A 13,607-nucleotide genomic window follows, 5' to 3' on the forward strand; every position below is an offset into this window, starting at 1 on the left:
CATCGGGTTAATTACCCGATGTGTACAGCAGCTAAATGTGCACAGAGCAGGGAGCAGCGCACACTGCTTAGCGCTGGCTCCCTGCTCTCCTAGTTACAACACACATCGGGTTAATTACCCGATGTGTACAGCAGCTAAATGTGCACAGAGCAGGGAGCAGCGCACAATGCTTAGCGCTGGCTCCCTGCTCTCCTAGCTACAGCACACATCGGGTTAATTAACCCGATGTGTCCTGCAGCTACATGTGCACAGAGCAGGAGCCGGCACTGACAGTGAGAGCGGAGGAGGCTGGTAACAAAAGGTAAATATCGGGTAACCAAGGACAGGGCTTCTTGGTTACCCGATGTTTACCGTGGTTACCAGCCTCCGCAGAAGCCGGCTCCTGCTGCCTGCACATTTAGTTGTTGCTGTCTCGCTGTCACACACAGCGATGTGCGCTTCACAGCGGGACAGCAACAACTAAAAAATGGCCCAGGACATTCAGCAACAACCAACGACCTCACAGCAGGGGCCAGGTTGTTGCTGGATGTCACACACAGCAACATCGCTAGCAACGTCACAAAAGTTGTTCGTTAGCAGCAATGTTGCTAGCGATGTTGCTTAGTCTGACGGGGCCTTAACCGTCCCTGTATACACTAACATAGATAAAGAGATCTGTAGAAAAAGGATTTCTAAAGATCATTTATGATATGCTAATGAAGCCGACAACTAGTCGCAAGGGCATGAGTTCCCTTGGCTAGTCGGCCCCCTTAGCATGCTAGCACGCCCCTGTGGGTGTACGAACATGCCAATGAATACGCAGCTTCGCTGCACATGCCTTACTCTTCATGGCGGAGGATGGAGGCGCACTGTGCATGATCCGGAGTACGCGAGGCTTCCGATCATGCGCATTAAATTGATGCCGGGTGTAATTTTTTCGGCTTCAGTGAAGTATAGTGTGCATCACCAGATATCCCGGGACTCCGGATCATACGCAGTGCACATCCATCCTCCGCCGGCCGCCATCAAGACTGAGGTATGTGCGGCATCTCTGTGCATTCATTAGCATGTTAGTACACCCACAGGAGTGTGCTAATATGCTAAGGGGGCCGACTAGCCAAGGGAACTCATGCCCTTGCGACTAGTCGTGGGCCTCATTAGCATATAAGAAATGATCTTTAAAAATACTTTTTCTAAAGATCTGTCTATGCTCATTTATACAGGGACAGTTAGGCAGGGATTACTAATAGGCACCCAGAACTGCTCGTGGTTCTACATATTGCACCTGACAGGTTCCCTTTAAGGCTTCTGATCAGTTTGAGCTTTCTTTCGGGGTATACACAGGGAGTATGTGCTGATATACACCACAAATAGAAGGCTCCAAAGTCTTGTCGGATCCTTATCTCCATCTGACCGGGACCCCCATACACATTAGAGTGTTAGCTGAAACCCAACAATGTTGGCAGTTTTGCTGATATTACTCTTATATGTTTGGGGGCTTTAATAGGAGTCATCCACCTTTGGGGACATTTTATTTTTAATTACAAATAATTCGGGCTAAAAAAAATATTGCAGTTGGGTTTCATCCAACATTTTGCCTTCTATAGCTTCTATGTTGCACAGTCTATTGCTAGCTGAAGATTGAGCTTACTGAGAATCCATCAGTGAGCTCACTATGACGATCATTTTAACTCCTTTTTGTCTTTTTCCGGGTTCATCTCTGCTGATTTATGATCATAGATCACATCAATGTTGAATGTGCAGGGAAAAATAAAGAGCCTGTAAAAGCCAAAAGGTGCAAAATTTGTAATTAAACCCAATTGCAAAAATTATTTTTAGCCCATCTATTTCAGTAACGAATAGATAAAGAAGGGAATTTTGTTTACTTACCGTAAATTCCTTTTCTTCTAGCTCCTATTGGGAGACCCAGACAATTGGGTGTATAGCTACTGCCTCCGGAGGCCACACAAAGTATTACACTTTAAAAAGTGTAACCCCTCCCCTCTGCCTATACACCCTCCCGTGCATCACGGGCTCCTCAGTTTTGGTGCAAAAGCAGGAAGGAGGAAACTTATAAATTGGTCCAAGGTAAATTCAATCCGAAGGATGTTCGGAGAACTGAAAACCATGAACCAAAAGAACAATCCAACATGAACAACATGTGTACACAAAAGAACAACAGCCCGAAGGGAACAGGGGCGGGTGCTGGGTCTCCCAATAGGAGCTAGAAGAAAAGGAATTTACGGTAAGTAAACAAAATTCCCTTCTTCTTTGTCGCTCCATTGGGAGACCCAGACAATTGGGACGTCCAAAAGCAGTCCCTGGGTGGGTAAAAGAATACCCCGATAAAAAGAGCCGACAACGGCCCCCTCTTACAGGTGGGCAACCGCCGCCTGAAGGACTCGCCTACCTAGACTGGCGTCTGCCGAAGCATAGGTATGCACCTGATAGTGTTTCGTGAAAGTGTGCAGACTAGACCAGGTAGCCGCCTGACACACCTGCTGAGCCGTAGCCTGGTGCCGCAATGCCCAGGACGCACCCACGGCTCTGGTAGAATGGGCTTTCAGCCCTGAAGGAATCGGAAGCCCAGAAGAACGGTAGGCTTCAAAAATCGGTTCCTTGATCCACCGAGCCAAGGTTGACTTGGAAGCCTGCGACCCCTTACGCTGGCCAGCGACAAGGACAAAGAGCGCATCAGTACGGCGCAGTGGCGCCGTGCGAGACACGTAGATCCGGAGTGCTCTCACTGGATCTAACAAATGCAAATCCTTTTCACATTGGTGAATTGGATGAGGGCAAAATGAAGGTAAGGAGATCTCCTGATTGAGATGAAAAGGGGACACTACCTTAGGGAGAAATTCCGGGACCGGACGCAGAACCACCTTATCCTGGTGAAATACCAGGAAGGGGGCTTTGCATGACAGCGCTGCAAGCTCAGACACTCTCCGAAGTGATGTGACTGCCACTAGAAAGGCCACCTTCTGCGAGAGGCGTGATAGAGAGACATCCCGCATCGGCTCGAAAGGTGGTTTCTGAAGAGCCCGTAGAACCCTGTTGAGATCCCAGGGTTCCAGTGGCCGCTTGTAAGGTGGGACTATGTGGCAAACTCCCTGCAGGAACGTGCGGACCTGCGGAAGCCTGGCTAGACGCTTTTGAAAAAACACGGAAAGCGCCGATACTTGTCCCTTGAGAGAGCCGAGAGACAAACCCTTGTCCATTCCGGATTGAAGGAAGGAAAGAAACGTGGGTAAGGCAAACGGCCAGGGGGTAAACCCCTTATCAGAGCACCAGGCTAAGAAGATCCTCCAAGCCCTGTGATAGATCTTGGCTGACGTTGGTTTCCTGGCCTGTCTCATAGTGGCAATGACCTCTTGAGATAACCCTGAGTACGCTAGGAGCCAGGACTCAATGGCCACACAGTCAGGTTGAGGGCCGCAGAATTCAGATGGAAAAATGGCCCTTGAGACAGCAAGTCTGGTCGGTCTGGGAGTGCCCACGGTTGACCCACCGTGAGGTGCCACAGATCCGGGTACCACGACCTCCTCGGCCAGTCTGGAGCGACGAGGATGGCGCGGCGGCAGTCGGACCTGATCTTGCGCAACACTCTGGGCAGCATTGCCAGAGGAGGGAATACATAAGGCAGTCGAAACTGCGACCAATCCTGAACTAAGGCGTCCGCCGCCAGAGCTCTGTGATCCTGAGACCGTGCCATGTCTGAAGGGAGGACTCTGTCGGAGTCCAGGTTCCCTGAGCCTTGTGGTGGAGAAAAACCGCTCCCCACCCTGACAGACTCGCGTCCGTCGTGACCACAGCCCAGGATGGGGGCAGGAAAGATTTTCCCTTCGACAGAGAAGTGGGAAGAAGCCACCACTGAAGAGAGGTCTTGGCTGCCAGAGAAAGAGAGACGTTCCTGTCTAAGGACGTCGACCTCTTGTCCCATTTGCGGAGAATGTCCCATTGGAGTGGACGCAGATGAAACTGCGCAAAGGGAACTGCCTCCATTGCTGCCACCATCTTCCCCAGGAAGTGCATGAGGCGCCTCAAGGGGAGTGACTGGGCCCGAAGGAGAGATTGCACCCCTGTCTGTAGTGAACGCTGTTTGTCCAGCGGTAGCTTGACTATCGCTGAGAGAGTATGAAACTCCATCCCGAGGTAAGTTAGCGATTGTGTCGGTGTCAATTTTGACTTTGGGAAATTGATGATCCACCCGAACCTCTGGAGAGTCTCCAGAGCAGTGTTCAGGCTGTGTAGGCATGCCACCCGGGAGGGTGCCTTGACTAGAAGATCGTCTAAGTACGGGATCACCGAGTGGCCCTGAGAGTGTAGGACTGCCACAACGGATGCCATGACCTTGGTGAAGACCCGTGGGTCTGTCGCCAGGCCGAAAGGCAGTGCCACAAACTGAAGTTGTTCGTCCCCAATGGCGAAACGCAGGAAGCGTTGATGCTCTGGAGCGATCGGCACATGGAGATAGGCATCCCTGATGTCGATTGATGCTAGGAAGTCTCCTTGGGACATCGAAGCGATGACAGAGCGGAGGGATTCCATGCGAAACCGCCTGGTTCTCACATGTCTGTTGAGCAATTTGAGGTCCACAACGGGACGGAATGAACCGTCCTTTTTTGGCACCACGAACAGGTTGGAGTAAAAACCGCGACCATGTTCCTGAAGGAGAACGGGGATCACAACTCCTTCTGTCTTCAGAGTGTCCACCGCCTGAAAAAGTGCAACGGTTCGCTCGGGGGGCGGAGATGTTCTGAAAAAACGAGTCGGAGGACGAGAGCTGAACTCTATCTTGTAACCGTGAGACAGAATGTCCCTCACCCATCGGTCTTGGACATGTGGCCACCAGGCGTCGCAAAAGCGGGAGAGCCTGCCACCGACCGAGGATGCGGTTTGGGGAGGCCGAAAGTCATGAGGAGGCCGCCTTGGAGACGGTGCCTCCGGCGGTCTTTGGAGGACGTGACTTAGACCGCCATGCAGAAGAGTTTCTCTGGCTCTTCTGTGGCCTGTTGGACGAGGAGGATTGGGATCTGGCTGAGGGCCGAAAGGACCGAAACCTCGCTTGAATTTTTTGTTGCTGAGGTCTCTTTGGTTTGGGCTGGGGTAAGGACGAGTCCTTTCCCTTGGATTGCTTAATAATTTCATCCAATTGCTCGCCAAACAATCGGTCGCCAGAAAAAGGCAAACCGGTCAAGAACTTCTTGGAAGCAGAGTCTGCCTTCCATTCGCGTAGCCACATGGCCCTGCGGACTGCCACCGAATTGGCGGATGCTACCGCTGTACGGCTAGCCGAGTCCAGGACAGCATTCATGGCGTAGGATGAAAATACCGACGCCTGAGACGTCAAAGACGCTACTTGCGGAGCAGAGGTACGGGTGACCGCATTAATCTCAGACAGACAAGCTGAGATAGCCTGGAGTGCCCACACTGCTGCAAAGGCTGGGGCAAAGGACGCGCCTATGGCTTCATAGATGGATTTCATTAGGAGCTCTATCTGCCTGTCCGTGGCATCCTTGAGCGATGAACCGTCAGCCACTGCTACTACGGATCTAGCCGCCAATCTAGAGACTGGAGGATCCACCTTGGGACATTGAGCCCAACCCTTAACTACGTCAGGGGGGAAGGGGTAACGTGTGTCATTAAGGCGTTTAGTAAAGCGCTTGTCCGGGAAAGCCCTGTGCTTCTGGACAGCATCTCTGAAGTTAGAGTGATCGAAGAAGGCACTCCGAGTACGTTTGGGAAACCTAAACTGGTGTTTCTCCTGCTGCGAAGCCGACTCCTCTATAGGTGGAGTTGGGGGAGAAAGATCTAGCACCTGGTTGATGGACGCTATAAGGTCATTTACTATGGCGTCCCCTTCAGGTGTATCAAGATTGAGAGCAACGTCAGGGTCAGAGTCCTGGGCTGCTACGTCCGCCTCATCCTCTAGAGAGTCCTCAAGCTGAGACCCCGAACAGCGTGATGAAGTCGGGGAAGATTCTAAGCGAGCCCGCTTAGCCGGTCTGGGACTGCGGTCCGTGCCGGAGTCCTCCACGTAATAACTAGAGGCCACCCCAGGAGCACGCTTCGTCGCAGACCGAGAGGGGCCTGGGGGCGATCCCGCAGTGCCCGGGGCCTGTGTAAGGACCGGTCTGGACTGCAAGGCTTCTAGTAGCTTGGCAGACCATTTGTCCATAGACTGAGCCATGGATTGTGAAAGTGACTCAGAGAGTTTCTCAGCTAAAACTGCAAACTCTGTCCCTGCCACCTGTACAGGGGTAGCCAGCGGTTCTACCTGGGCCGAGGGTCCCACCAGTGCCCCAGGCTCCGGCTGAGCGAGTGCCACAGGGCCCGAGCATTGCTCACAGTGAGGGTAGGTGGAACCTGCAGGTAGCATAGCCGCACAAGAGGTACAGGTTGCAAAATAACCCTGTGTCTTGGCACCCTTGCTCCTTGTGAACAACATGCTGTTGTCTCCCAGGAGAGTGATCATTGAGGGATATATAGCCACAAGCTAACAGTACAGCCGAACCGAGAAAATGTATACAAATATAATATATATATATATATACAGTTCGGCACTCTAGGGGGACCAGCACCGGGTGACCGGTGTGGCTTACCGACTCCTCAAGCGGTGTGTGGCCACCAGATTCCCTGCCTCGGGTCTCCCAGAGCTGCAGCCAGAAGTCCTCCACCGGCAGAATGTGATTAAAACATGGCTGTCGGCGTTCACAGGGGAGGAGGGAGCTGTGGGCGTTACTACAAAAGTGCGGGAATCTGGTGCCCCAGAGTGATTAGTGAGGGGGGAGGAGGACAACTAAGTGTGCTCCAGCCCTCACTGTCGGCGTCAGACCGACCGTCCCGCCCTTTCCCCTGACTGGTAGGCCCGGGGGCGGGAGTTTAAGGCACTAGGCCGCAAAAGCCGGGGACTAAAGTTAAAACCGCGGCCGGCAAGCAGGCGCGGTCGGCGCGGTAGTCCCGGTCTCATACCAACACCGCAGTCGCTGCAGCGTCTGAGGCCAAAGTGCTCCATGCACCGTCCCCAAGGGGACACAAAGTACCTGTAGATGCAGGGCCCTGTCCCTGATGATACTCAGTCTCCTGTCCGTCAGAATCCCACAGGGGCTGCGGAGGGAGCCCGGTCCCAGTGCCTGGATGACCGGATAGGATCCCACTTCTCCCAGAGCCCCTAAGGGATGGGGAAGGAAAACGGCATGTGGCTCCAGCCTGTGTACCCGCAATGGGTACCTCAACCTTAACAACACCGCCGACTTAGTGGGGTGAGAAGGGAGCATGCCGGGGGCCCTGTTAGGGGCCCTCTTTTCTTCCATCCGATACAATCAGCAGCTGCTGCTGACTAAAATGGGAGCATGAGTGAATGTGTGCCTCCTTCAACACAAAGCATAAAAACTGAGGAGCCCGTGATGCACGGGAGGGTGTATAGGCAGAAGGGGAGGGGTTACACTTTTTAAAGTGTAATACTTTGTGTGGCCTCCGGAGGCAGAAGCTATACACCCAATTGTCTGGGTCTCCCAATGGAGCGACAAAGAAAATTCTTACCAAAAATAGACACCCCCTCAAAGTTATGTTTGGTAAATCATAAAAAATTACATGAACAGAGAGCAATCAGAGGATTAGCGGATGGATCAGTTAGCCGCACTTACCAGATATGGGCGAGCAGTGAGGATTTTAACCCTGTTTTCAGGAAGATCTCGCGCACCTCCAGCCCCGACACCAGGCCGTCTTGGTCTTTATCAAGTTTTAGAAAAATCTCATCGTACTTTGCTTTTTCTACATGTGATACGACCCACTGAAGGAAAAAACACGAGAAGGGCAAGAACTGTGAAAAGACCGCTAAACACGGAGGACTCCCTGGGGTCGTGGAGACCGGATCTAATCTTTTTTTCTGTTAAATTTATTTTTGTAGATTTCATAACTATATAAAAAAAGATATCTTGCCATTTTTACACTAGGCCTCATTTAAAACCCCTACATCACCCAGTTGTGGGAAAAAATTAACAGCAATAGAATCAGACCCTAGGTGAGCTGTGACTTCATGAGTTGTAAATGCTGGATCCTGTGTTATCTATTCTATATAAAGGGATTATCAGTCATTGTACAGGAGGGGGAGGAGGTGAGCTGTGATATATATTGTGAATAGTGGATCCTGTGTTATCTACTGTATACAAAGGCATTATCAGTCATTGTACAGGAGGGGAGGAGGTGAACTGTGACATCTACTGTGAATTGTGGATCCTGTGTTATCTACTGTATATAGAGGTGTTATCAGTCATTGTACAGGAGGAGGAGGTGAGCTGTGACATAACCTATTGTGAATGGTGGATCCTTTGTTATCTACTGTATATAGATGTGTTATGCCATTGTACATGGGGAGGAGCTATGATATCATCTACTGTGAATGGTGGATCCTGTGTTATCTACTGTATATAGAGATGTTCTCAATCACTGTACAGGGAAGGAGGTGAGCTATAATATCTACTGAAAACAGTGGCTCGTGTTCTCTACCGTATATAGAGGTGTTATCAGTCATTCTACAACAGGATGCATCAGTCACGGTCTAGAAAAGGAGGAGGTGAGCTGTGATATCACCTATTGTGAATAGCAGATCTTGTGTTATTTACTGTATAGATAGATGTTATCAGTCATTGTACAGGAGTGGGAGCAGGTGAGCTGTGATATCTATTGTGAATGGTGGATTCTGTGGTATTTACTGTATATAGAGATGTTATCAGTCATTGTACAGAAGGAGGAGGTGAGCTGTGACCACCTATTGTGAATGGTGGATCCCGCGTCATCTACTATATATAGAGATGTTACCAGTCATTGTACAGGAGGGGGAGGAGATGAGCTGTGAGATAACCTATTGTAAATAGTGGTTCCTGTGTTTTCTACTGTATATAGAGGTATCACCAGTCATTGAATAGGAGAAGGCGAGCTGTGACATCACCTATTGTGAATGGTGGATCCTGTGTTATGTACTGTATATAGAGGTGTTATCAGTCATTGTACAGGAGGAGAGCTGTGATATCACAATGTGAATGGTAGATCCTGTGATATCTACTGTATATAGGGGTGTTATGCCTAGGGATGCATATACGAATATATTCTCCAAAAGCAAGTGTATTGCCTTATAGTCATGTATATGCCTGCTATATACAGTTGGGTTTACCATTCAGTATGCTATTACGTGTAGTTTTCTTCTCACCTGTGTCACGGGTGCTTTTTTGGGCAGAATTCCTACAGGCGGCAGTGAGTGTCTTGGCTCTTTGGAAGGCGGCATTGGCAGAGGTGGGATTATTGGCAACGATGAAGGGGATCCTGATGTCTTTCTTTTGGATGGTGGCACCAGAGCCGGGGGTAAAGTCATAGGAACAGGTTCTTTTTCTAAGGCAGAATACACCAGGAACATGGCCTGGAAATAAAAATCAAATTATGTCAAAGAAAGTAAATATATGGTTCTACATAATAGAAAGGATTTTTTCTAAATATATATTTTCACTCCTAAGTCTGTGTGACAAGTGGTAAAAAAATACAGAAAAGTCATGTCCCTGATGATGTTCTGTAAGAGAAGCGGATTGTTAGATGTCCATGTTTTTATGACCTCCATTACACGGGACGTGTTCTTTTATTGGTCGTTTATGGACCTCACGTGTCATGAAACAAATATAACTGCAATATTTAGGGATGGTGCAAACTACCGTATATACTCCAGTATAAGCGGAGTTTTTCAGCACATTTTTTAAGACTGAAAATGCCCCCCTCAGCTTATACAAGAGTAAGGGTCCCAAAAAAAATTATTATCACCTGTCCTCGGTTCCCTGCTTCTTGCGGTCCGCAAGCAAATAGCCCCTCAATGATCGTGGCCGGTGCAGAGGTCGCCGCTGTTCTCGTCAGTGCTTTAAATCACTTGAAAGATCTGCGGTGCCACGAAGCATTCAACTAAGGTAAAGGACCTACGGCAGCCCCTGCCCCAGCCGTGATCATCGAGGGTCTATGGGCCTGCGGTCCACAAGAAGCGGGTAAGAGGAAACCGGCGGAACGGAGGACAGGTGAGAATAAGTGTGTGTGTGTGTGTGTGTGTGTGTACGTACAACAGCATAATAGGGGACAAGAAGGGGAGCGAAACGAGGACATTACTGAAGGATGGGGACAATATGGGCACATTACTACAGGGAACAATATGGGCACATTACTACAGGGAACAATATGGGCACATTACTACAGTGGACAATATGGGCACATTACTACAGTGGACAATATGGGCACATTACTACAGTGGACAATATGGGCACATTACTACAGTGGACAATATGGGCACATTACTACAGTGGACAATATGGGCACATTACTACAGTGGACAATATGGGCACATTACTACAGTGGACAATATGGGCACATTACTACAGTGGACAATATGGGCACATTACTACAGTGGACAATATGGGCACATTACTACAGTGGACAATATGGGCACATTACTACAGTGGACAATATGGGCACATTACTACAGTGGATAATATGGGCACATTACTACAGTGGATAATATGGGCACATTACTACAGTGGATAATATGGGCACATTACTACAGTGGATAATATGGGCACATTACTACAGTGGATAATATGAGCACATTACTACAGTGGATAATATGGGCACATTACTACAGTGGATAATATGGGCACATTACTACAGTGGATAATATGGGCACATTACTACAGTGGATAATATGGGCACATTACTACAGTGGATAATATGGGCACATTACTACAGTGGATAATATGGGCACATTACTACAGTGGATAATATGGGCACATTACTACAGTGGATAATATGGGCACATTACTACAGTGGATAATATGGGCACATTACTACAGTGGATAATATGAGCACATTAGTACCGGGAACAATATGGGCACATTACTACAGTGGACAATATGGGCACATTACTACAGTGGACAATATGGGCACATTACTACAGTGGACAATATGGGCACATTACTACAGTGGACAATATGGGCACATTACTACAGTGAACAATATGGGCACATTACTACAGTGAACAATATGGGCACATTACTACAGTGAACAATATGGGCACATTACTACAGAGGACAATATGGGCATATTACTACAGGGAACAATATGGGCACATTACTACAGAGGACAATATGGGCATATTACTACAGGGAACAATATGGGCACATTGCTACCAATAGCTGCTACATTTTCCTCCCTAGGCTTATAGTTGAGTCAATAAGTCTTCCCAATTTTTTTGTGGTAAAATTAGGTGCCTCAGCTTACACTCAGGTCGGCTTATACTAGAGTATATACGGTAATTTGCAGGACCCGGTCCAGTGGCCTTTGGATGGAAACCCTACGAAGCACATTCTACCTGCCGGCATTCGCAGCTCTTCATTTGATTAGCTGGCCTGGCATGACATCACATGTGCATTATACCGCATCTATGATATCACACCTGTCCATCTAAACAGAAAAGCTACAGACACCGACAGGTAGGAGGCGTCCTGCAAAACGATCCGCACCAATTCTACATTTGTCCTTTCCTTTCCGCTTACCTATGACGGAAACAGATCCTTGAATACGACTAGACTATGTCGGCAAAAGCATAAAAATTAGTACCCAATGGACCAGTCATATATCAAGTGAGGAAAAACAACACAAATGTATGATACTTTGAGTACTATGGTATAAGGCTAAAAAAAGTAAAAATGGACATTTACTTACAACGGCGAACTCATCCCGATCCAGTAACCCATCATGATCGATATCACTCAACTCCCAGACCTTGGGGGATAAACATACAAAATAAGATAAAAACGCAAATAAGTGAAAACAATGAATAAATAAAAGAAAAACCACTCACGCGGCCCAGAACCTCCACCGGCAGCTTGGAGTTCAGCAGCACGGGCTTCACCTTGTCTCCGGACAGGAATCCATTCAAGGGGCTCAGACTGTCGAATATTGCGTCATATTTGGCCTTTTCTTCAGGCTGCCATGCAATCACAACATTATTAATGTTCCTGCCCCCTGTGATACGGATGATGACGGCTCAAATTAAAGGGGTTTTTCCAATATTGTTAACAATTTGTGCTAAAGCCTTATGAGCCTGAACGACCCATCAAATTTAATGGAGAAGGTTTATAATACGCAACTCCCTCCAAAAACCGCCAACTCGCCCTATAACTGCGTCCTAGTGCCCATGGTCAATATACGACACTACAGTGCCGATCCGTACCTGTGCCGCCATACACGACACTACAGTGCCAATCCGTACCTGTGCCGCCATACACGACACTACAGTGCCGATCCGTACCTGTGCCGCCATACACGACACTACAGTGCCGATCCGTACCGGTGCCGCCATACACGACACTACAGTGCATATCCGTACCTGTGCCGCCATACACGACACTACAGTGCCGATCCGTACCGGTGCCGCCATACACGACACTACAGTGCCAATCCATACCTGTGCCGCCATACACGACACTACAGTGCCGATCCGTACCTGTGCCGCCATACACGACACTACAGTGCCGATCCGTACCTGTGCCGCCATACACGACACTACAGTGCCGATCCGTACCGGTGCCGCCATACACGACACTACAGTGCATATCCGTACCTGTGCCGCCATACACGACACTACAGTGCCGATCCGTACCGGTGCCGCCATACACGACACTACAGTGCATATCCGTACCTGTGCCGCCATACACGACACTACAGTGCCGATCCGTACCTGTGCCGCCATACACGACACTACAGTGCCGGTCCGTACCTGTGCCGCCATACACGACACTACAGTGCCGATCCGTACCGGTGCCGCCATACACGACACTACAGTGCATATCCGTACCTGTGCCGCCATACACGACACTACAGTGCCGATCCGTACCTGTGCCGCCATACACGACACTACAGTGCCGGTCCGTACCTGTGCCGCCATACACGACACTACAGTGCCGGTCCGTACCTGTGCCGCCATACATGACACTACAGTGCCGGTCCGTACCTGTGCCGCCATACACGACACTACAGTGCCGGTCCGTACCTGTGCCGCCATACACGACACTACAGTGCCGATCCGTACCTGTGCCGCCATACACGACACTACAGTGCCGATCCGTACCTGTGCCGCCATACACGACACTACAGTGCCGATCCGTACTTGTGCCACCATACACGACACTACAGTGCAGATCCGTACCTGTGCCGCCATACACGACACTACAGTGCCGATCTGTACCTGTGCCGCCATACACGACACTACAGTGCCGATCCATACCTGTGCCGCCATACACGACACTACAGTGCCGATCCGTACCTGTGCCGCCATACACGACACTACAGTGCCGGTCCGTACCTGTGCCGCCATACATGACACTACAGTGCCAATCCGTACCTGTGCCACCATACACGACACTACAGTGCAGATCCGTACCTGTGCCGCCATACACGACACTACAGTGCCGATCTGTACCTGTGCCGCCATACACGACACTACAGTGCAGATCCGTACCTGTGCCGCCATACACGACACTACAGTGCCGATCTGTACCTGTGCCGCCATACACGACACTACAGTGCCGATCCGTACCTGT

At 49.6% G+C, this 13,607-nt stretch overlaps 1 protein-coding gene across 1 annotated transcript in view; it reads right to left on the reverse strand.

Moving 5' to 3' along the window:
• Positions 1-13,607, reverse strand: part of EPS15 (epidermal growth factor receptor pathway substrate 15) — a 168,236-nt gene that overhangs the window by 104,572 nt on the left and 50,057 nt on the right. The window contains exons 7-10 of the mRNA XM_075320561.1: positions 11,867-11,992; positions 11,728-11,787; positions 9,188-9,394; positions 7,626-7,771 (exon numbers count right to left, since the gene is read on the reverse strand). Of these exons, the coding sequence (XP_075176676.1) occupies positions 7,626-7,771; positions 9,188-9,394; positions 11,728-11,787; positions 11,867-11,992 (539 nt within the window). The remainder of the gene's footprint in view (positions 1-7,625; positions 7,772-9,187; positions 9,395-11,727; positions 11,788-11,866; positions 11,993-13,607) is intronic.

Source organism: Anomaloglossus baeobatrachus, chromosome 8 (genome assembly GCF_048569485.1).
Source record: "Anomaloglossus baeobatrachus isolate aAnoBae1 chromosome 8, aAnoBae1.hap1, whole genome shotgun sequence".
In the NCBI taxonomy this organism is placed as follows: domain Eukaryota; kingdom Metazoa; phylum Chordata; class Amphibia; order Anura; family Aromobatidae; genus Anomaloglossus; species Anomaloglossus baeobatrachus.